General features: G+C 40.2%; 1 protein-coding gene across 3 annotated transcripts in view; it reads right to left on the bottom strand.

Moving 5' to 3' along the window:
- Nucleotides 1-20683: 20683 nt before the first annotated feature.
- Nucleotides 20684-25477, bottom strand: part of ACSL3 (acyl-CoA synthetase long chain family member 3) — an 81318-nt gene continuing 76524 nt past the window's right edge. For all 3 annotated transcript variants that reach the window (XM_034955267.3, XM_034955269.2, XM_034955270.3), the window contains one exon: nt 20684-23818. In XM_034955267.3, the coding sequence (XP_034811158.1) occupies nt 23661-23818 (158 nt within the window). In that variant the 3' untranslated portion in view covers nt 20684-23660. The remainder of the gene's footprint in view (nt 23819-25477) is intronic.

The following is a 25477-nucleotide window of genomic DNA, read 5'->3' as shown; positions in this document are numbered from 1 at the left end:
CCCGGCTAATTTTGTATGTTTAGTAGAGATGGGGTTTCTCCACGTTGGTCAGGCTGGTCTCGAACTCCCGGCCTCAGGTGATCTGCCCGCCTTGGCCTCCCAAGTGCTGGCATTACAGGTGTGAGCCACTGCGCCCAGCACAGGTATGTCTTTATCAGCAGCGTGAAAACAGACTGACTCAGAGGCCCACGTGTGATGCGATGAGGAGACTTACTCCTTAGTGACCATGGTGCTTGGGCACAGCGGCCCCACAGAATGTGTATCTGGCCTTGTGAAGCAGCTCCGAGACAAGACTCAAGCTATTCCCAGAGTCTAGAAAGTTTCCTCTGGTCTGCAAGAGATCTTGAGGATGACCCAGGGGCTCCTTTAGGAGTTAGCATTATTGCTCCACAGCCTATCGTGCAGAAATTTCCTGTCCTGGAGTTTAGAGAACTGCAAGAAGGAAGCCTCAGCGTTCAGAAGGCAGCAAGAACTTTGCTCTCAGTGCAGCTGTTTATCTCCTTATTCCTTAAAACCCACTGGGGGAATTACAAAGAAGCATCCTCTTTGTAAAATGTTCTTGTTTCATAGTTTAGGGGAAGGGAGGAGACACTCACTTTATATTCTAATTAAATACACTCACTTTATATTCTAATCCCTCTGAGGCACATGCAGGGATTAGACAGGAAGCCAGTGGAGGTGTCCAGTCACAAAACCAAGCTATGAGCTTCTGACCCTAAGAAATACACATCATTTTACCCTAGAGTAATTTAGTTTGGTGGCAGACCTTGGGGTTCCTTGCTCTATGAGAAACAACATTCTCATCCCTGGTGAGTTCACTTTCCAATAAGCCTCCTGACCTCATCCACTGTTGAGAAGTTACCTGCCACCAGTGAAATTTTATTCAGTTGCTGGTATGGTCTTTGGATACGCTGTGCCATTTCTTTGTTGATATCTATGTCATATTTTAACTGAAAAAATTTTAACGCCCAGAGAGAACTTTCCAGACCTACAGTTTAGTGAAGACAGGGGATGAAAAAAAGCCCACTGTGGCCCAAAGTCCTGGAGCAAAAAGAGGAAATAGAAATCTGTCTGTATTAGTCCGTTTTCATGCTGCTGATAAAGACATACACCCGACCCGGAAGAAACAGAGGTTTAATTGGACTTGCAGTTCCACGTGGCTGGGGAGGGCTCAAAAATCATGACAAGAGGTGAAAGGCACTTCTTACATGATAAGAGAAAATGAAGAAGCAAAAGTGGAAACCCCTGGTAAACCCACCAGATCTCATGAGACTTATTCACTATCACGAGAATAGCATGGGAAAGACTGGCCCCCATGATTAAATTACCTCCCCCTGGGTCCTTCCTGCAACACGTGGGAATTCTAGGAGATATAATTCAAGTTGAGATTTGGGTGGGGACACAGCCAAACCATGTCATTCCACCCATGGCCCCTCCAAATCTCATGTTGTCACATTTCAAAAGCAATCATGCCTTCTCAGCAGTCCCCCAAAGTCTTAACTCATTTCAGCATTAACCCAAAAGTCCACAGTCCAAAGTCTCACCTGAGACAAGGCAAGTCCCTTCCACCTATGAGCCTGTAAAATCAAAAGTAAGCTAGTTACTTCCTGGATACAGTGGGGGTACAGGTATTGGGTAAATACAGCCATTCCAAATGAGAGAAATTGGCCAAAACGAGGGGGTTACAGGGCACATGCAAGTCTGAAATCCAGCGGGGCAGTCAAATTTTAAAGCTCCAAAATGATCTCCTTTGACTCTAGGTCTCACATCCAGGTCACACTGATACAAGAGGTGGGTTCCCATGGTCTTGGGCAGCTCCGTCCCTGTGGCTTTGCAGGGTATAGCCTCCCTCCCAGCTGCTTTCACAAGCTGGTGTTGAGTGTCTGCAGCTTTTCCAGGTGGACGGTGCAAGCTGTCAGTGGATCTACAATTCTGGGGTCTGGAGAATGTGGCCCTCTTCTCACAGCTCCACTAAGCAGTGCCCCAGTAGGGACTCTGTGTGGGGGCTGCAACCCCACATTTCCCTTCCGCACTGTCCTAGCAGAGATTCTCCATGAGGGCCCCACATCTGCAGCAAACTTTTGCCTGGGCATCCAGGCATTTCTATACATCCTCTGAAATCTAGGTGGAGGTTCCCAAACCTCAATTCTTGATTCCTGTGCACTCTCAGGCTCAACACCACATGGAAGCTGCTAACTGAGCTGTACATAGGCCCCTTACAGCCATGGCTGGAGCAGCTGGGACACAGAGCACCAAGTCCCTAGGCTGCACACAGCACGAGGACCCTGGGCCTGGCCCACGAAACCACTTTTTCCTCTTGGGCCTCTGGGCCTGTGAATGGAGGGGCTGTCTCAAAGGTCTCTGACATGGCCTGGAGATATTTTCCCCATGGTCTTGGGGATTAACATTAGGCTCCTTGCTACTTATGCAAATTTCTGCAGCTGGCTTGAATTCCTCCCTAGAAAATGGAATTTTCTTTTCTATTCCATAGTCAGGCTGCAAGTTTTCCTCTGCTTCCCTAATAAAATTGAATGCCTTTAATAGAACCCAAGTCACCTCTTGCATGCTTTGCTGCTTAGAAATTTCTTCCACCAGATACCCTAAATCATCTTTCACAAGTTCAAAGTTCCACAAATCTCTAGGGCAGGAGCAAAATGCCACCAGTCTTTTTGCTAAAACATAACAAGAGTCACATATACTCCAGTTCCCAACAAGTTCCTCATCTCCATCTGAGACTACCTCAGCCTGGACCTTATTGTCCATATTGCTATCAGCATTTTGGACAAAGCCATTCAACAAGTCTCTAGGAAGTTCCAAATTTTCCCACATTTTCCTGTCTTCTTCTGAGCCCTCCAAACTGTTCCAACCTCTGCCTGTTACCCAATTCCAAAGTGGCTTCCATATTTTCGGGTATGTTTTCAGCAACACCCCACTCTACTGGTACCAATTTACTGTATTAGTCTGTTTTCATGCTGCTGATAAAGACGTACCTGAGACTGGGAAGAAAAAGAAGTTTACTTGGACCTACAGTTCCACATAGCTGGGGAGGCCTCAAAATCATGGCAGGAGGTGACTTCTTACATGGCGGCGGCAAGAGAAAAATGAAGAAGCAGCAAAAGCAGAAACCCCTGATAAATCCATCAGATCTCATGAGACTTACTCACTATCACAAGAATAGGATGAGAAAGACTGGCCCCCATGATTCAATTACCTCCCCCTGGGTCACTGCCACAACACTTGGGAATTCTGGGAGATACAATTCAAGTTGAGATTTGGGTGGGGACACAAACAAACCATATCACAGTCTGACAGTAAGATTGGACTAATCATGTAATATATGATAGATATATCATAGAAATAGAAATCAGTAAATGATTAAGGTTGATTTAGATTAATATTTGAGATTGTTCCAGCCAAAATATGACACAGACATCAACAAAAAAAATGGCACAGTCTATCCAAGGACCACACCAGCAGCAAGGCAGGTGAGGGTCAGACCATATGGAAACTTGGGCACCAAGAAAAAGGAGACTGAATTCATCATAACAGCCATGAAATGCCATTGAAAAGCTGGTAAAAGAATATAATATAATTAGCATATGGTCAAGTAATTCCATTGCTAAGTATATATCTGAGAGAAATGAAAACACATCTACGCTCAAAAACTCTTATATGTGAGGCCAGGCACAGTGGCTCATGCCTATAATCCCAGCACTTTGGAAGGCTGAGGTGGGCAGATCCTTGATGTCAGGAGTTCAAGACCAGTCTGGCCAACATGGTAAAACCCCGTCTCTACTAAAAATACAAAAATTAGCCAGGCGTGGTGGCACATACCTGTAATCTCAGCTACTCAAGAGGCTGAGGCACAAGAATTTCTTGAACCCCAGAGGCAGAGGTTGCAGTGAGCTGAGATAGTGCCACTGCACTCTAGCCTGGGCAACAGAGCAAGACTCCATCTCAAAAAAAATAACAAAAACTCTTATATGTGAACCTCTCAGAAGCATTATTCAGAACAGCTGAAAAGGAGAAACAGCCCAAATGTCCATCAAGTGATTAACGAATAAACAAAATGTGATATATCCATGCAATAAAATATTATTCAGCCAAAAAAAATGAAGTACTAATACGTGTTACAACATAGATAAACTTTGAAAACATAGTGAGTGAAAGAATCTAGTCACAAAAGACTATGTATTATATGATTGTATTTATGTGAAATGTCCAGAATAGGCAAATCCATAGAGACAGAAAGTAGATTCGTGGTTGCCCAGGAATGGGGTGTGGGGGAACAGGAGGTGACTGCTAACGAATACAGGGTTTCTTTTTGGGATGATGGAAATAATCTTAAAATTAGATTATGGTGATGTTTGCACAACTCTGTGAATATATTAAAAAGCATGAATTTTATGCCTTAAATAGATGAATTGTGTGGTATGTGAATTATATCTCAGCAAGCTATTTTTTAAGATGTAATTAAATTTATGTTTTGGAAAGATCAGCCGGGCAGTCATGGGGGAAAAAATTAGAGGAGTATAGAAATGAATGCAGAAAGGCCAGTGAAGAGGCTATTTTTACCATCAACGTGGTTATCAATGACAGAAGGCACGAGTGGAGGTGGTGGTAGAGAAAAGTGAATCACTCGAGAGAGACTCAGAAGGCACAAGACACAGGAGTTGGTGCTTGGTTGGCTACGTGCACGAGGGTGAGGGGGAAGTCCAGCATGACTCCCAGGTTCTAGCCAGATGGAGAAGTGCTACACTCACCACATTAGAGCAGAGTGCAAGAGGACCAAGCTTGCTTCTGTGCACAGGGTTATTACGAATTTAGCTTGGAGGTACTTTTGAGACATTCAAGCAAAGATGTTTAGCAAATAGAGGAAGTGCTACAACAGACATGTGTGGGTAACCTTCATGTAGCAATGAAGCTCTGAGATTGGGTGAGACCACCTGGGAAAAGAGGACTGAGCCTAAAGAACTCACTCCGTTTCAATGGCTGGATAGAAGAGGACAAGCTGAAGAAAGGCCACGAAATGTAGGGGAAAGCCAGGGACGTCATCAGGGAACACCTGGGCTTCAAGAACCATGGATCTGTGGCATTGAATGGTGCTGTGAAGTCAAGGAAGACAGAACTAAACTGTGTGCACTGGATTCAGTGACATCGTGTTTTGGGGGCTGTCTGAAAGAGCTGCTTCCCTGGAGTGATGTGCCCAGAAGCCAAATTGTGTTGGGCTGGAGAGTGAATAAGAGGGGAGGAGATGGAGATTAGGTGTCTTGGGTTAGGTTTTTCAGATGCAGACTGGGACATTCAAGTGCAAGTGATTGATTAAAATGCCCCAAGAAAATGCCAGTCAGGGGAGGGAAAGGAGAACAAAGAAGACAAGAGAAGGAGGCCAACCAAGGTGCAATCTCAGGAAACGCCAGCAGAGTGTGGCTTCAGCCGGATCCTGGATCCCACTGGGGATCTCTGGGGTGTCAGTTGTTCCAGCCTGAGGCGAGGGAGCGTGGCTTTCAAGCATTGCCCCTGAGTCACCCTGAGTAAATTCTAGGAACTTCTGGAATGTACTGAAATTACCTAGAATATATTCCAAGGCCTTCTGGATCTGTGGAGGGTGGAGGTGGGAGCTGAGTGGTTCTCATAGCCCAAAGGCAGTCCTCATGAAGCCATAGTGCTGGGTGTTAGAAGCAAAAGCACGCTGAAGGGGGGCAGGCACACACACAAAGCAGGGATTCAAAGGTCTGGGTGGACAGCCAACACTGTCCGATACATCAGATAAGAAAACATTATTTTGAAAAGTTTGACTTTGAAGAATAGGAGAAAGACAAAATCATAGCTGGAGGGGAAAAGGGACAGTTTTGATTTAATGGGAACAACTCACAAATGTTTAAAATCAACATGAAGAGTCAAGTTGAAAGAGAGAGGTAAGCTATTCAAGAAATGAAAGGATAATTGATCATAGAAGAGTTGAGAAAGAAGAAAGAGAACAGGTGCAAAGCACAGATGAAAATGTTGGCCTTCCGTTGACAACTTGCAAAGGGCACTCAAATACAGAGCTCATTCAAACCTCACAAAATCATGGGAGACTTTTTTAATGTGCCTACTCCATGCAGCCTTTTTTTACATGAACTATTTCATTTAATCCTGATAACTCAGTGAGGTAAAATACTATCACTTTACAGATGAAGAAACCAAAACTCCATTAGAATTTTGATTGGCTGCATGTGACTGGAAACTCCAAGAAATAGTAACATAAAGAAGTTAAAAGTTTGTTTTTTATCTCATGTAAAAATGTCCAGTGGCAGGCAGTCTTGGCTTGGTATGGGGCTCCTTGATAATTAAGGACACAGGCTCTTTCTGTCTTGCTAATGCAGCCATCCTGATGCATGGCTTCCATTCTCAAAGTCACCTTGCGGCCCAAAAAGCCCTCTAGAGGTCCAGCCATTACATCCCAATTCCAGGTAGTAGCAAAGTGGTGAAGGAGAAGGATCTAAAGTACCATATAATGATTCCACTTATTTCTCTTTTACCAAAATTTAGTCTCATTATCACACCCAGGTAAAGTTACATCTAGATTGCAGTTCTTTAGCTGAATCCACTGCTGACTGAGTGAGTTTGGGGTTCTGTTGCCAAGAAGGAGTGAGAAAGTGGGATAGGAAATCAGCCTTCTGAAACACTGAGTAATTTGTTGAAAGCTATCTGTACTATCTCCACTACTCTTCAACATGTACTATAATCTTAGACAGTACAGCTAGATAAGATAAACTAAGCAGAATCATACAAATTTGAAAAAAGTGAAACTACAGCTATTTGCAGATGACATGCAAGAATACCTGGAGAATCTTAGAGAATCAATGATAAAACTAGCTCAAAAGATTCAAATAAGATAGCAGGATAATAAAGCTAATGTACAGAAATCAATAGTCTTCATATACGTAAGCCATAACCAATTAGAAAGTTTTATGATAAAACCTCATTCACAATAGCAACAAAGAAGGTATAGCAATAAACTTAAGAAATGTGCAAAATCTACATAAGAAAAACTTTAAAACAATTCTAAAAGAAAAGTTGACACGAACGAATGAGAGACATACTATATTTTTATTTTCTATTATTATAAATTTGAAAAATCTTTGTGGGTAGATAGCCATTGTAAATATTTATGGGGTACATGAGATGTTTTGATACAGGCATGCAATGTGAGATAAGCACATCATGGAGAATGGGGTATCCATCTGTCCCCTCAAACATTTATCCTTTGAGTTACAAGCAATCCAATTACATTGTTTAAGTTATTTTCAAAATACAATTAAGTTATTATTGACTATAGTCGTCCTATTGTGCTATCAAATAGTAGGCCTTATTCATTCTTTCTATGTTTTTTGGTACCTATTAACCACCTTCACCTCCCCCACAATCCCCACTCCCCTTCCCAGCCTCTCATAAACATCTTTCTATTCTCTCTGTCCATGAGTTCAATTGATTTTATTTTTGGATCCTACAAATAAGTGAGAACACACCTTGCTTTTAAATAGGAAGAATCAATATCATAATGATATCAGGTATCCTTATTTTATAAATGTAATATCCATTCCAGCAAGCATTTTTATGTAGCTAGAGATATTAATACTGAAATTTATATAGAAAAGCAAACATGCAAGAATGACCATTAAACACTGGAAAAGAAAACACTGAAAATGAAATTCTATAAGGAAGGACTATCCCTACCAGACATTGGAACATACTATAAAGGTTCCATAATTAAAACAGTGTGGTACTGGTGCATGAGTGGATAAACTAATGAAGTGGAATAGAAAGTCCAGAAATAGACCCAAATACATATGGAAATTTAGCATATAACAAAGCAGCATCTCAAATCACTAGGGCAAAATTTACCTTTTAATAAACAGTACTTGCATATCTAATTAGCCATTTAGATTAAGAGAAAATTAAATCTATACTTTAGACCACATACTGAAATAAATTCAAAATGGATTAGGAATCTAAATCTATTAATAGGTCTCCACCCCCAGGCTACACCCATTCTCAGGCCTTCCGACTCTGAATACATCATTGGCTTTCCTGGTTCTCCAGGCTGTAGGTGGCATAGTGTACGATCTCTCAGCCTCCATAAGTGTGAGCCAGTTCCCATAATCAATCATGTATAGTCTCCTATTGGTTCTGTTTCTCTGGAGAACCCTGGCTGGTACCATGACTTCCAGGAGGTGAGTAGTAATGAGGGTTAAAGGGTGGGGGTGGGAGCAGGGTGAGGAGTTTAGGGGAAGGATAATTTCCTGAGTGTGTACCTTTTGGTATAATTATGTTATAGCATATATGTAGAATCACGTTAACGTTTCACATATCCAAATAAAAAGGATGGGTAGATAGACAGATAGATAGATAATTAAACGAGAAGGAGTAGGAAAATACCCAAAATTGAAAGTAAGCAGAAATAAATTAACCTATTTTCAAGTAAATTATATAAATACACTGAAGGGGGTTGAACACTTACTGGAGTAACTTTTGAATTCAGAATTTTGACCATATACCCTCAAGCTAAAGTCAAAAATGAACTGTAAACAAACATTGAATTCTAGTTCATATCTTCACTTTCCACAGTGATATGGTTAGCAATTCTGCAATGACTTTCTGGCCAGGCACGGTGGCTCACACCTGTAATCCTAGCACGTTGAGAAGCCAAGGTGGGAGGATCACTTGAGGTCAGGAGTTTGAGACCAGCCTGGACAACATGGTGAAAATACAAAAATACAAAAATTAGCCAGACATGGTGGTGCATGCCTGTAATCCCAGCTACTTGGGAGGCTGAGGCAGGAGAATCACTTGAACCTGGGAGGTGGAGGTTGCAATGAGCCGAGATGGCGCCACTGCACTCCAGCCTGGTGACAGAGCAAGACTCCATCTCAAAAAAAAATAAAAAAATAAAAAAAAATGTCTTTCTGTGTGTTCTAAGATTGAGGATTTAAGTGACTCTATTCTGAATAAGGGGAGCCAGGTTTATAACTGTTGAAGAGTGTTACAGACACGGAAAGAAGGAAGGCTAGAATGAACCTTGTGTTGCTGGGTTAGTATTGGAGGTACCAGTATGAACTCAAGGTTTTAGGAGGGATAGAAGGATGGACAGACAGAATAAAGCAAAGAAGAAAGGAAGACAGATACAGATAGTAATACAGGGTGTGTATGTGTCTGTGTGTGTGTGAATACATATGTGTATTTATTAATGCTGTCCTCTGAGACAGCCTAGAAAGAGTGACCCCCTCCCCCAGTAGGAATGAGTACATCTAGCACCTAGATCTTAATTGAGTCCTGGCCCCCAGGGGGAGGTGGATTTATTTATTTACTTATTTTTCTCTTGCCCTAAAGGACATTAACAGGACAACTAGAAAAATTTGAATAAAATCTATGTCATTGTTAACTAACTGATTTAGGTAATTGTGGCCATATAAGATAATATTGTTTTTAGGATATACACTCTAAAATACTTAGGAGTAAAGGAGTATCATGTCTACAACTTACTCTCAAATGGTTCTGAAAAAAATTTGAGAGAATGGTAAAGCAAATACGGTAAAATGTTAACATTTGAAGGATTTGGATGAAGGGCATACTGGAATTCTTATACTATCTTTGCAACTGTCCTGTAAGTCTGAAATTATTTCAAAATATAAAATTATTTTAAAGAAGCCAATAAAAAATGTTAGCTCAGGAATCCTGAAGGTGGCACAGAATTGTGGCTGGTTATTAGAGTTCAAACTGTATTAAACACCAGTCCAGGGAGACTGGTGTCCCTTACAAAAAAGGAACTTACAACACAGTAATTACAGTTTCGGGGGCGAAGTTGCCAGACTAACACCCCTTTTGCCATTAAAGTTTGCTACTTTTCTATTCAAAAAACATAGAAGGAAATTCATTCAAGAAAATGTGGGAAATGCTGAAAGCTGTAAACCAGATGATAGGCTAGTTTTCATTATATTTGTGTACACACTTATATGTGCCTTTTCATAAAATTAGGATAGGATCAGATCATGTTTTATACACTTTTATATGCTCCTAGTTTTGGAATATTATAAGCATTGCTCTTGCTATTAAAATTGTTTAAAGGTGGAGAGGGTTGAGTCAGTCATATTCCCCAGTGAATGACACGTTCGTGTGTGTTATATTTGTACTTAGCAACAGTACTTTTTACCTTCATTCCCTTCATCCCATTCTCCTCTTGTTTGTATGCGCTCCTGTAATGCACATAGCTCTGTGCAATGCATGCATCGTACACAGCTCATGCTGTCCTTAATGTTTTACTCAGCATGCTTCTAAGTTCCCTTTAGTCCACGACTTCTAACTGCTACAGATACTCAAATATTTTTAAACAGGTGAATTTTCATGATTGCATAAAACATCATAGGACTGTACCATCATTTTCATCTCTTTCCCTGCTGTTGGCAAATAGATTGTTGCTGCTTTCTTCTTTGTTCCTTGCTCCTCCCAAGTCAGGAGTAAGACGAGTTTGTGTGTATGTCTACTGTGTGGCCATGCCAAGTCTCCTTAACATCTCTGAGCCTCAATTTTCCGCAAACCTAGGGTTGAACACGGACTTGTAACACTGATATGCGAAGGACCCAAACAGAAGGAGGAGGGATTACTGTGGACAAAGCACTTGGCGACAGCAGTCTATATTCTACAAGGCTCAGTTCCAGGAGCCCAGTTCCTGGAGTAAGGATCTCAGTTCACACTAGAATCCATAAGAGGCAGATCTGCTTTGACATCTTTTGCAAATTAAAAAAAAAAAAAAGTGGGCCGGGCGCGGTGGCTCACGCCTGTAATCCCAGCACTTTGGGAGGCCGAGGCGGGCGGATCACGAGGTCAGGAGATCGAGACCATCCTGGCTAACACGGTGAAACCCCGTCTCTACTAAAAATACAAAAAAAATTAGCCGGGCGTGGTAGCGGGCGCCTGTAGTCGCAGCTACTCGGGAGGCTGAGGCAGGAGAATGGCGTGAACCCGGGAGGCGGAGCTTGCAGTGAGCCGAGATCGCGCCACTGCACTCCAGCCTGGGCGACAGAGCGAGACTCCGTCTCAAAAAAAAAAAAAAAAAAGTGGGCAGAAAGGAGGGATCTAGGGAGCTTAACATGTTGACCCCGGACTCATCTCTTGGGGTAAGGTGGGAGGGTGCACTTACACCTCACTAGCAATTTGATAACAGCTGGACCAACCAGCAAGCCACTCCAGAGACACTGGAAAGATGACAGTGCAGCCTCTTGACCCAGGAGAATCCCTGGAAGCAGCACCACTGCGACCACCATTTCCCCAGTGCAGAGGTAGGCATGGGCATGGGCATGGAGGTGGGGAGGTGTCCGGGCAAACATGGGCCCAGAGAAGGCTGCCAGAGATAGCTAAGGACATGCCAGAGGTAGCTAAGGGCATGGCAGTATGCTTTTGCTCCCCTAGAACCTCCCCATCAAAGTGAAGGGGACCCAAAGAAAGGCTGGGTAGAAATCCTGTTGGGACTGAGGTGGGTGTCATGCTCCCATAGATGCCCCACAGCAGGAGGCTCTGGGGGAAGTCACCAGGTGACAGGCTGCATTTGTCTGAGTTCACCTGAAGGAGCCAGCATCGAACATCGTGAGAGGTTGAGAGAACCAACATGCATTAAAGAAAATGTGGTACAAATACACCAGGGAATGCTATGCAGCCATAAAAAGGAATGAGATCACGTCCTTTGCAAGGTCATGTGTGAAGCTGAAAGCCATCATCCTTAGCTAACTAACACAGGAACAGAAAACCAAACACTACATATTATCATTCATAAGTGGAAGGTGAACAATGAGAACACAGGGACACAGGGAGGGGAACAACACACACCAGAGCCTGTCAGTGTGGCGAGGAGAGGGAGAGCATCAGAAAAAACAGCTAATGCATTGGGAGCTTCATACCTAGGTGACGGATAGGTGCAGCAAACCACCATAGCACACGTTTACCTATGTAACAAAGCTGCACGTCCTGCACATGTATCCCAGAACTTAAAGTAAATTTTTTTTTAAAGAACCAACATCCAGGCTATTAGCAATGATGTCCCACACCAGCTGGAAATGATACCACAGGGAGAGGGAACAAGGAAAAGCCAGAGGGTCTACAGTGCGAATCCTGCCCCTTCCCTGTGAAGTTATTTAAAAGTCCAGGGCCAGGGGCCAGGAGGGAGCAAATAAAGCCCCCAGAATAACCATAAATGGGCATGAGGCATTGCTGTTAGGTAAGGAACTTGTTCTAAAACTGGGCTGTAGTGATGATTGTCCAACTCTATAATTTACTAAAAATCATTGAATTATACACTTTTAAAATGATTGAATTTTATGGTATGTAAATTATACCTCAATAAAACTATTTTTTTTTTTTGAGACGGAGTCTCGCTCTGTCGCCCAAGCTGGAGTGCAGTGGCGTGATCTCGGCTCACTGCAAGCTCTGCCTCCCAGGTTCACGCCATTCTCCTGCCTCAGCCTCCCGAGTAGCTGGGACTACAGGCGCCCACCACCACGCCCGGCTAATTTTTTGTATTTTTAGTAGAGACGGGATTTCACCATGTTGCCAGGATGGTCTCGATCTCCTGACCTCGTGATCCACTCGCCTCGGCCTCCCAAAGTGCTGGGATTACAGACGTGAGCCTCCGCGCCTGGTCAAAGCTATTTTAAAAAAGAAAAAATCCTTAGATGGAAAATTTAATCATAAAACATGGCCTCAATTTTAATATGCAACCCAAACTAGAAATAGCCAGAATGACTGAAGTCTCAAGAACAGAATAATTATGTTGCCTACTCTAAGCCAAAGTTAACAGAACTCCATTCTAAGGATACAGCAGTCTTTAGGTTTGCACGTATCTAGTGTGTCCATTTATACTTGGTGCTACACAAGGCACCTGGCACAGTGCCAGGCAGGTGGCAAGCCAGCAGCCAAATGTTGTTTTATTAACTGCTCAGGGCGGATGGTCAGTGCCATGCTTGGAACTGAAGACCAGGTGGGCAGAATACAGTAAAGCATCATGGGTCAGCAAGGTGCTGGGGTGGGGTTGAGGGGTTTGGAGTCAACAAGCCAAGACCACAGGATGGCTCAAGAAGGTCTGGCAGCATTAGTCAAAAGGCTGGAGTCGGGGGACCAGACCACATCAAACTAGTGTGCAGTGAGCTTCAGACAGACAAGGTTCCAACCTAGCTGTCACTTACTCTTTTAACTGCTGTAAGCCCCAGCTTCCTAATCTGTAAAACAGCATGAATAAGGACACCCATTTTTGTGTCACTGTCATGCGGATTTATGGAGGTAACATGTATCAAATATTTGGCAAATTCTGAGTTAACTGTTGTGTCCTGTTGTTCTGGTTTTTTTGTTTGTTTGTTTGTTTGGAAACAGGGGTCTCTCTCTGTTGCCTAGGCTGGAGTGCAGTGGCACGATCACAACTCACTGCAGCCTCAACCTCCTGGGCTCAAGCAATCCTCCCACATCCCTAGTGGACCACAGGTGTGCACCATCACATCTGGTTTTTTTTTTTTTTTTTTTTTTTTTTTTTTGTAGAGCTGAGGTCTCCCTATGTTGCCCAGGCTGGTCTTGAACTCCTAGGCTGAAGAGATCCTCCTGCCATAGCATCCCGAAGTACTGGGATGACAGGTATGAGCCACCATGCCCAGCCTGTATAATGTTCCGGAACTCACAAGCATGAGGATTGCTAATGTCTCGCAAGCATAGCTTCTCAACAGGTTTTTCCAATAAAAGTGATCATCCTTCTGTATCCTTAAAAGCAAAGAAAAAGCAGGAAGGACTTGGAGGGGGGAAAAACAGGAGATCCCAATTAAAAAATTCAAAAAGCAATTCTTGTTACCAGTACTACAATAAAAAAAACTGTCCTTTTTTCACATATCTGTAATCATATCTAATTGTCAGCCTCGACATCACAGACACACAGGTGACTGGTGATCATGGGTGTCTTGCTATGAGTCTGCGTTCTTCACCATCTCTACCTGTGAAAACAGTATTGCCAGGGTTTGGGGTGGGAGAAAAATAAGAAAATTTTGTTTTCTACTGCACCAGATTCCCATCACTGTGTATGAGCAAGGCTCTGTGTCCGTGCCACTTTGGGGAGATGGAAGCTACAGAGCTGGTGAACATCAGCTGCATGGTGAACAGCCCATAGGCTGGTGATTCAAAGAAGAGGAATGGGCGGCAGACGGTCACAGACAGCAACATCCATCACCCACGCAGCCCTGCTGCTTCCTGTAAATGCCGCAGAGGAGAGAAGATGAGATATACAAACACAAATCTGCCTTCGGATTTTACATCAAATTCCTGCCCATTTTTATTTTACTCATTATTAACATATTCCCGGAAGGTAGAACAAAACAATTTCTCAAATGACTCAAAAGGCATATGAAATTATTGTTTATTAGCAGGGAGGGAAAGGAGGAAGGAAGGAGGTGGAAAAAAGAGACACATGACAAAAAAAAAACCTAACACAGGGCCGGGTGCGGTGGCTCACGCCTGTAATCCAAGCACTTTAGGAGGTGGAGGCGGGAAGATCACTTGAGGCCAGGAGTTTGAAACCAGCCTGGGCAGCATAGTGAGTCCCTTTCTCTACAAATAATTAAATTAATTAATTAGTTAATTAATAAATAAGCCAGATGTGGCAGTTCGCTCCTGTAGTCGCAGCTACTTGGGACACTGAGGCAGGATTGCTTGAGCCATGATCACACACTGGGTGACAAAGCAAGACCCTATTTCAAAAAGAAAAAAAAGGGAGAAAAGAAAACTAACACAGTGTCTACAAAGGCTCAGAGGGATGGGACCTGCCTGGGTCACACTACACACCATGTTTCCCCTTCTTTCTCGCATTTTAGCTAATTGATGATAAAAGGCTAATTAATGAAAACGATAGTATACCCAACATTCACTCAGAATCTCTTAGAAGAAAGTCATATGACACTAGACTTGGAGGATACAAAGAATCACTAAAACACCCATTCCTCAGGAATTTAAATTTATCTGAGAAGTCAGGAGATATATATGTACATACACACACACACACACACACACACACACACTCAAAACCAAATAACAATTGGATAGTTTACAAAACTGCTAAGGTTTGATCTACCTAGCCATTCCTCTGTTAGAAAGCTGTCCTGTAGATGAGCTTCCTCTTAAGCACAAAAATGTGAGTAAAAGCTTTGTGTTGTCACACTGATTCTAATGGTAAAAACTGAAATAACCTAAGTGCCTAACAATGAGAGAATGGTTTACATTGTGATACACCCATTCTGTGGAATATTGCCTCGCCGTTAACAAGGTTATTTATGAATCAGGTCCATTATATACGTACTGACATAGGAAGATGTCCAATGTATGCTCACAATAAAAAAGGCAAGTTATGGAATCTAGACCAGGATCTAACTGCGGTCTGTATTAGTGTGCTAGGGCTGCCATAACAAAATCACAGACTGGGTGGTTTAAGCAACAGAAATTTACTTTCTCACAATTCTGTTGGCTAGAAGGACAAGATAAAGGTGTCAGCAGGGCTGGTATCTTTTGAGACCTCTCTTTTTGGGTTGGCATCCCACACTCTTCACTCTGTGGATATCTGTGTCCTAATCTCCTTGTGCAAGGACTCTAGTCATATTGGATTAGGGGCCACACTAATGACCTCATATTAACTTAATCACCTTATTCAAGGCCCTATCTCCAAATTTACTGACATTCTGAGGTACTAGAGATCAGGAGTTCAACATATACATTTGGGAGGAGAGACAAAATTTAATTCATTATGTGTTTTCTAAAAACCCTGTGTATATAGGGAGGATTTCCATTTTTAGTCTATATCTCCAAATTACTAGAAATTTTATAATGAGCATAAATTCATGTTATGCTAAATAAGAAAATCTTTCAAAAACTAATATGGTATTTTTACACCTGTTTGTCTAACATTCCAAATAAGCTTTAAAAAAATCACAATAGCAGGGAGCCTCAAGCCTGGTCTGTAAAGGACGTCTGGTGCAATCATCCACAGGTCTCAGCACCAGCCCTGATGAGGGATCACAGGTCAACACTGACACCAGACCCAGAGCTAGAATCAGCCAATAAAACAACCAAAAGGCAAAGAAGAACTGGGCAACTTTCAGGGAAAAGATAGAAGAAAAGCATCTTTCTGAATTTCCCTTTTCTTATAGGAGCTGTTTTTAAAAATTAGCAAATCATCTCTTTTTAAAATGGATGATCTACAGAAAAATATACAATATGATATTGTATTAGTCCATTTTCACTCTGCTGATAAAGACATACTGGAGACTGGGTAATTTACAAAGAAAAATAATTTTCATGGACTCTCAGTTCCACACAGCTAGGGAGGCCTCACAATCATGGTGGAAGGCAAAAGGCACGTCTTATATGGTGGCAGGCAAGAGAGAATGAGAGCCAAGGGAAAGGGGAAACCCCTTATAAATCATCAGATCTCGTGAGACTTATTCACTATCACGGTAACAGTATGGGGGAACTGCCCCCATGATTCAATGATCTCCCACCAGGTCCCTCCCGCAACATGTGGGAATTGTAGGAGATACAATTCAAGATGAGATTTGGGTGGGGACACAACCAAACTATATCAGATATTGATACTAATAAAGTTTTACATTTAACAGGAGGAGGAGAAAGGGCATAGCAAATCTATTGGACACACAAGAAGAAAATCTTCTTGAAAAGAGCTATTTAGGGGCCAAGGTCCTACATAATTCAGTTACAGAAAAATTAAAATTGAGTCATGAAGCAGTAAATAAAAGGATTAAGAACATGAAAATAAATATATGCAGAACATGGGCAGAATTACCAGAAAAAAAAAATGCACATACAGAAGACAGGCACAGATACCCATATATCATGTTATAAAGCTGGAACAAACAGAACAAGATTGATAAACAAGGGTATAGTTGAAGGGAGCTTTCAAAAACTATATAAATATGAATGGGATTAGAAAATAAAAGGGTTTCTAGTTTCTTCTTTACTAGAACACTTAAGATAGCTTCAAATATTTTTTCTTAACAATTGATAATTTTGCTAAGATAAAAAATTTTAAAGCTCATGGTCCATACTTTAAGCTAGGCTTCTTTACACAAGCTTGACTTTTTATTGTAGGAGTAAGTAAAGCCAACGTAAAGAATTTTGAAAGTATGAAGAGAAAAATGTCAATTATAATTTTTGGCCAATGATGGCACATTTCTTTCTAGACTTTTCTCTATGAAATATACACACAACACACACACACACACATTATGACATAAAGCGCCTACTAAATTTTGATTCCTTTCTTCCCCCATAAAATTCATAGTATGAAGTCCTCCTCACAATATAAAAAGCTGTATAAACATTTTTTGCGCCTCTATGATCAAGTGGATAGTGTCTAATATTTACCTGATATCTTACTTTAGTGCACTTGTTTCCAATTGATGGATTGCTATAAACAACTTCACAATGAAGGTCTTCCTGAAGAAATCTCAACCCGCGTCTCTTGAGTATTTTCTAAGGACAGATTCCTAGATGTGGAATTAGTGGGCAAACCATAGGAACTTTTTTAAGCCTCTGGTGCATCTCACTTTCCTACATGAGGTGAGCTGCTGATGTGCTGAACAGGGTAAAAACAGATTTGGGTGGCTATTTTTGACCATGGCTACCAAATAGCCATCTTTTCTTACATTTGTGGAAACGTTTAAAAGAATTCTAAGGCCAGGAGCGGTGGCTCACGCCTGTAATCCCAGCACTTTGGGAGGCCAAGGCGGGTGGATCACCTGAGGTCCGGAGTTCGAGACCAGCCTAGCTAACATGGTGAAATCCCGTCTCTACTAAAAATATAACATTAGCTGGGTGTGGTGGCAGGTGCCTGTAATCCCAGCTACTCAGGAGGCTGAGGCAGGAGAATCACTTGAACCGGGAGATGGAGGTTGTAGTGAGCTGAGATCGTACCACTGTACTCCAGCCTCGGCCACAGAGTGAGACACTGTCTCAAAAAAAAAAAAAAAAAAAAAAAGAAAAGAAAACAGAAAAAAAATTCTCGGAGTTCTTGCCCCAATGCTCTCAAGACATCCAAAACATTCAAACCAAGAGAGGACTGGAGTGAGGATGGCGTTAGTGCTAAGGCTGAGCAGAGAGGTATTATACAGGGCAGGCAGAGCATCTAGCAGAATAAGGGACTGTGCCCTGGCCACTCATGGAGGTCCTCAAACGGGGTGAGTGACTCACAGCGGGGTTGGGAGCTTTGAGGACAGCACATTGCTGGATTGTTAGAGCCATTCCTTTCCCGCCAGGCCTGAAGCCCCATCCTTCCAGGCCCCCATTAAAGGCATTAGGACTTTTTAAGTCTTCAACATCCTCCTCTTCCCAGATTCCAGACAAGGGCCTTCTGAGCGATAACAGGGCCCAGAATATGGCCAAGGGGTTGACAAAGTGGCAGGGCTAGGCAGCGCGTTGGAGCTATAGGCTTCTATACATAAACATTTTGAAAGTTGGGGCATCAAATTATTTGGACAACATAGTTATGTTTTTCATTTCTATTTTGAGGAAAAATGTGGAATTTTGCCTTTATCACAGAACAAATCTTGCAAAGCTATGTTCTTCTGATAGCTATAATCTTTTTTCTTGGGAGTCAGGGGTGGGGAAGGCATACATACAGCCCTCCTAATGAACCCTTATCCTGTGCCACTCTCTTATACCTTTTGTATTCTTAATATGATTATGGTCATGAAGAAAAATCAAAGTGAATGATTTACTTCTACATGTTTCATGATAAAATACAAACCCTTTACAAAGAAATACTGATAGATATAAGCCACATAAACAAACATTCTGGAGTTCTCAATAATTTATTTCAGAACATAAAGAGGTCCTGAAACCAGAAAGTTTGAGAACTACTGCCTTAATCAACATGAGAAAAATCATACAGGCGAGAAATCCTGTGAACATAAAGTATCTAAAATCTCTAAAGACTGCTCCTCCCTTATTCAACATGTGAGAGTTCATATAAGTTAAAAAACCAAAAACCTACGAATATAAAGAAGGAGGGGAAATCTTAAGCAAAAAGCGTCGTTTAGTAACCAGTAAAGAATACTGGAAAAACTCCACAAATGTGGTCAATGTGGAGAATTTTTCCCTTGTAGCTCGCCTTGATTAAACACGAAAGAACTCACACTGGGAAGAAACCTACAAAGGCAGACGGTGTGGGAAAACCTGTAGCTATAGCTCTTCGCTCTCTCAACATGAGAGGGTACATTCCAGAGAGAAAAACTGTAAGTGCACTAACATGGAAAAACTTTCAGCATCAAAACATTCATATGGGAGACAAACCTTGTTTCTATAAAAGTAATCCACGCAGAAAAGTCACTTTTTTATAGAATAACAAAAAACCCACACAGAACCACCTTTCTTCACAAACAAATGAGAATGAATCTAAGAAAAAAATCACCAAATGCAGGAAGTTGCTTTTGAATGAATCCCACCAAAGGGAACATAATTCAAAATCACTAAATAAAGACACTAATGGGGAAGGGTTTGCTGAAAAGCATTTTCGAAAATCCAAACCAGAAATAGGCATGTAACATTAGAGGATACGTATGCACTGTTATAATAATTTCGTTAACACTTCAAATTCACTCAAAACCAGTTACCAAACACCTCCTCTGGGGGCCATGCATGCACCATGTTAAGGCATCTGGTTTACAGAGGCGATTCTGAAATGGACAGGCCCTTGCAGACTATATGCTTGCATGTGGACCAACTAATTAGGAGGAAATCAGAGGCAGATTTTATCAGATTGAAGATAATGTTATTACATAAATCAGACTATAGATCTGCATATAACCGGTTTCATGTTATGCCATAAAAACCATTCCATGACACTATAGACCAGCCTCATCCTAAAATCATTTGCATATTTGGTGTGGTAGAAATATTGTTACCAATGTTTAAAAGAATAACCTGAGCAAAGTTAATGAAGAGAAATTAGGCACAACTGTCTAAGTTAATGCAAAACACACAAAGATGCCAAATGTTTATGTAAAGAAAGCTTTAACTGGTTTTGTTACAGGATTACACACCGAGACAAAAGTATGCTATGATAAAGTTACATATACCCACAAATATTGACTGGCAGTCAAAGATGGGGTGGGTGAGGGAGGTTAGTTTCTGAAATACAGCATGATACAACTCTTCCTCCCACAATTATTGGATTAAATGTTGGCACAAAGTTTAGATATTTCTGCCACATTGTAGATTCTACCCCATTAATTTTGATGCCAAATTTTAATTTACCATCTCTATTCAAGATTTTATGCTGCATGAATATTTTGGAATTTAAAATGCTGACGGTATATCTTCTGGGCAGTCAGAACCAAAAAGCAGGAATGGAAAGGAGGAATTCGGGAAGGGTTAGGGGAAAGTTAGAATATAAAAAGGCTAGGAAATAGATTATTAACAATTTCTAGAATAAAAAGTTTTCCTTTGGTTAGGTTGTTAGGTCAGGATGGAAAATTCCCCAAACTCCTTCTTCAACAAGTATTTCAGGAATGTCAATTAAAGTTTCACTTTTACAGGAACAGCTTTTCTTAAAAACCAAAACCAAAAAAAAAAAAAAAGCCAATATATTAAGAGCTTTAATATCAGAAACTTCAACTTTTATAGATCTTTATTCTTCAAACTTTATGTCAAATTACAAATAAATAGTCCATACCATGTAGCTCTTTATGATACACGTCTTCAGGCAGAAAACAGCAACAACCAAGAACACATAGGAAATGAACTCACAGTAAATAACCAATTTTAAGTAGAGAAAGGATACATGACATTTCAGTGTGGTCCAATATGTACACTGTTTAAAAGCGGATCCCCCTGTAAAACATCACAGATGTACATAATTCTTATGGAAAAAAAGGAGCCCACACATCAGAGATTTTTAAAAATTTTTCAAAGTTGTATCACAGGGACTAGTTGTTTTAAAATGGCAAAATCTTGAGTATTTTAGCAGCAAACAAGTAAGTTATTCCAGGTTAATCTATTTTTAAACGTTGCTGAAAAAGTTGCAAGCTTTAGAGAACATTATAAATATCAAATCCACTACTGAAAAGCAAAGTAGTATTTAGAAAGTAGATACTACTTTCAGGTTTGTTCTGTGTCAGCAAAAACTTTTTCATGAAGTTTCTGCTAAGAAGGATGTCAAGTGGAGGAGCAGCGGGGAAATAAATGGAGGTGGCCACCAGTCTTGGCTCTAAGTTGCTAAACTTACTGGAACATGTAATGTTTACGAATTCTTCATAGAGCTTAGTTTATTCCCAGTAAACAATAGTTCTTAAGAACCATTCTTTTAGATCTGTATCTTATTGTCAGATATTTGTATTAGATTTAGCAATTTGAAATTCCTTAAAATTTTGCTCCCCAAATATCTCCTGGTTAAACCAGTATTTCTTATATGAGTCATAATTGAGTGGTTTTTTCATTGAACAGTTTTTTCCTCTTGAAAGGGTAATTTTAGAGGATATTATTTTTTAAGTCACTAAAGATAGTTTTGCTTACAGAGAAATTTGTTTAAAAGGGGACTCTACTTAATTTCACGTTCTACTGTGGCATTTGACACCTGGCATCTGACATTTTAGGACTGAAAGGAATTATAAACTTCATATGAGAAAACAAACGAAACTAGATAGAGTTTAAGCCTGCCTCATTAGATGGTTCCATCAGTGATCAGCTACATAATTCATCTGACACTATTTCAAGTCACAATTATCAGTATCTCTCCTTTGAAGCATTCACACTTTTTTCCTAGATACAATCTCCTTTTTTTAATCATCTGAAAGCAAACAATTATTCTAAAGACAAGGCATCAGAAACAAATTCTCTCCGCCCACTGAGATTTAATTTTTAGATCACAGCATCCTCATATAGAAGTTCCATTCAATATTTTTACTTCTTCTTGGCAGTTATCCCAAACATTAATATTTAATTATGAAAAGAGAAAAGCATTCAAAACATAATACAAATATACAAGAATACAAGAAAAGTTGAAAACAAAAAACACTGTATTGCAATGTCTCCACATACGATGTTTGTGATGCAACCAAACACACACTACACAGTCCTGGCTGCTCCTAACACTCCCCTTACTTTACACAGACCTAGGTTCATCTTTTTTTTTTTTTTCTTTTTTCTTTTTTTTGTTTTTTGCCTTTTGATGCCTACAGTAACTGAGAATCAACAAAGTAACTAGTCTGACATGAAAAATGTGGTGCCTATGATTTAAGTCCTGATTTGAGCACATCCTAATTGGTGCACTATTGCTTTTGATAATCCAGAAATAACAACAGACAAGCAGTAATAAATGAAGAGACTTACTATGTATCACACAAGCAATGTTTCTGAATTACAAATAACTTCAACAATGACATCAAAACCTATGAATTAAATCTTAACTCACGCGGTTATAAAGTTAACTTCTCATGTGTCTTAGTGAGAATGCTATCATCAAATGCATTCTAAATTCTTTCATTTTTTAGTGTACAAAGGTTATGGGAGAAAGGATAAGGTGCTTTTTAAATAAGCTACCACTGACTCACACACATCCATACACGCATCAGTGCAAACTATGAAAAACACTAATTTTAAAATGAAATAATGATTATCTAGACTAAAAGGAGACTTTGAGATAGAATAATTTTCCATGACTAATTTGTTTACAAATATAGATAACTCAATGTACATATAGTCAATGAAATATTCAAAGAATAACTTTATATACTCTTGTTTTTTAAATTCTATCCTCTCTTTCAGAATTCTTCCATTTAAGTTTGGGTATTTTCCTAGTTTCAACAGATGAATAGAAGACTTCATTGAACATTTTGACAGTAAGCTACTAGAGACCAATTATCAACTGGTGCTACACATGCTGTGTTATCTCCCTTACTATTAAACTATAACCCTCTCTTGCTATTTTGTTTCATGCATCACCAACCAAACTTCATTTTTTCTAATAAAAAATAAATATATAAAGAAGACACTGACAGGCATATATTCACAAGATCTCAATTTCTTAAAACATAAGTATGGGTATATTTATTTCTCTCAAATGCATACAAGACAATAATTACACAGCAACAAGTCTTTTGTTCAACAATGATTTGATTCATAAGCATTTGAAATTTACATAATTTCATATCAATACCCTTGTATTTTTAAATACAGTAAGTAAAAAAGCCCCCAAATAACCAATTCTTATATTTCCTATTTATCCCTCTATACATCCAAACTTTTAAAAAGTTACAAACTGAACATTATACAGAACATATAAATCATGTTTAAAAACTTGAGGTTTTAAAATCACTGCTTCCCCAATATGATTCAGAAAAATTCTCATACTGACAAGTACAGTCATAGGTGGTAAAGTAAGTTGGTGGCGGGGAAAATGAAAGAAGAGACAGACACAAGTTTGCTGTCTTAATGTTTTACTAATCCTGTCAGTTAAAAATGGTGACGTCATGAGAAGTAATAGTTTAATATGAGGAATGGAGTTTGCCTTGCAGCTTGAGACATGCATTTCAAGTATTTTCCTATTTGATCTGAGCTCACTGTAGCAAACTGATGCCAGAAGAGAATAATTATTTTCTTCCATACATTCGCTCAATGTCCGCCTGGTAATGTGTTTTAAGCTCTTTGCGTTTCAGCTTGAAGGCATCTGTCACCAGACCAGTTTCAGGGGTCCACGGTTCAGGACTCAAACGAATTTTTACTGGAATTTCAAACTTTTCCAGACTTGCTAAGATGATTAAAAAAAAAAGAAGAAGAAAAGGTATTTAAGTTCTTAGCAAATGGTGTAACTTCCCCACTTTTTGCGTATCCATCAAAATGCACAACCAACAAGTGAACCATGAATGTCACTTCTAAAGAATCTATTCCTCAAAATACAAACATAAGTAAAACAATAAACTATTTAACAAGTCCCCATCAAGAGGAAAATGAGTTAAATAAAATATGACATAGGAACAAAATAGAATATACATTCTGTCATTGAAAACGAGTTAGAGCCAGGCATGATGGCTCATGCCTGTAATCCCAGTAACTCTGAAAGCTCAGGCAGGAGGATCGCTTGAGGCCAGGAATTCAAGGCCAGCCTCGGTAACACAGCGAGACCCTGTCTCTAAAATAAGTAACTTAAAAATATTTTTTAATAGAAATAAAAAATATAAGCTGGGTATAGTGGCATACGCTTGTAGTACCAGTTACTCAGGAGGCTGAGGCGGGAGGATGACTTGAGCCCAGGAGATCTGAAGATGCAGTGAGCTATGATCGTGCTACTGCACTCCAGCCTGGGCAACAGAGCGAAACCCCATCTCATTTAAAAAAAAAATTACATTTAGACAGGTATCTAATAGGGTATCCAATATAGTCACGCATCTCTTAATGACAGGGATATGTTCTGAGAAATGCATCACACACTTGGCAGTTTTGCCATCATGGGAACATCGTAGCGTATCTTACACGAATGTCGATGGTATAGCCTACTATATATACATCTAGGCTGCATTATCTAGCCTACGGCTCCTAGGCTACACACCCGCACAGCACGTTATTGTACTGAATACCATAGGTAATTGTAACACAATAGTTAAGTATTTGTGTATTTAAGCGTATCTAAACATAGAAAAGGCAGTAAAAATACATTATAATCTTACGTGACCACTGTCATATATGCAGTCTGTGTCTGTCACTGACTGAAACTTCATTATATGCTGCATAAATGCCTATTGTTAGGTTAAAAAAAAAAAAAAAAAAAAGACAAGTTCCAGCACAGGCTGCATAAACTTATATGCACCTAGATGTGAGGAGAAGGATACATACCAAGCTATAAACTCCACACCTCTAGAGCCTGGTATCCAGGAGAAAGGAAATGGGGAAATTCACCTTTTCCTTTATGCCTATTTGTTTTCCTTGAATTTATTATGCAGAGCACATTTACTTCAGAAATTAAAAAATAATAAAGTTTAAGACAAATTATGTCATTGAACCAGGATATTCCCTACAAGCTATGTGGATACAGAATGCTTGCTCACTATTGTGTCACTAACATATTGCCTAATACTAAGGAGATTCATGATAGCAGCAAATGAAGGGAGAAAGGAAGGGAAGAAAGGAAAACATTTAAAGGAGATTACGGGGCAGATGTAGTTTTGAAAAACCGTATGTCGTCAGTAGGACTGACTTATTTTTCTAAGCATTCGTTCAACAAATATTAAAAAACTATTACTACATGTAAAGTGCTTTACTAAACATTCTTTTAAAAATGCAAAAAATGACAAGTTTCTGCTTTCAAGTAGCATGCAATCTAACAAAGGGAAATGGGTAAACAGCTAGCCATATGATACATGAAAGAAATGTGTTAAGGAGTGATGTCAGCAAGATGACAATATAGGAAAAC

Source organism: Pan paniscus, chromosome 13, assembly GCF_029289425.2.
Source record: "Pan paniscus chromosome 13, NHGRI_mPanPan1-v2.0_pri, whole genome shotgun sequence".
Lineage (NCBI taxonomy): Eukaryota > Metazoa > Chordata > Mammalia > Primates > Hominidae > Pan > Pan paniscus.
This window is presented reverse-complemented; position numbering and strand designations above follow the sequence as displayed.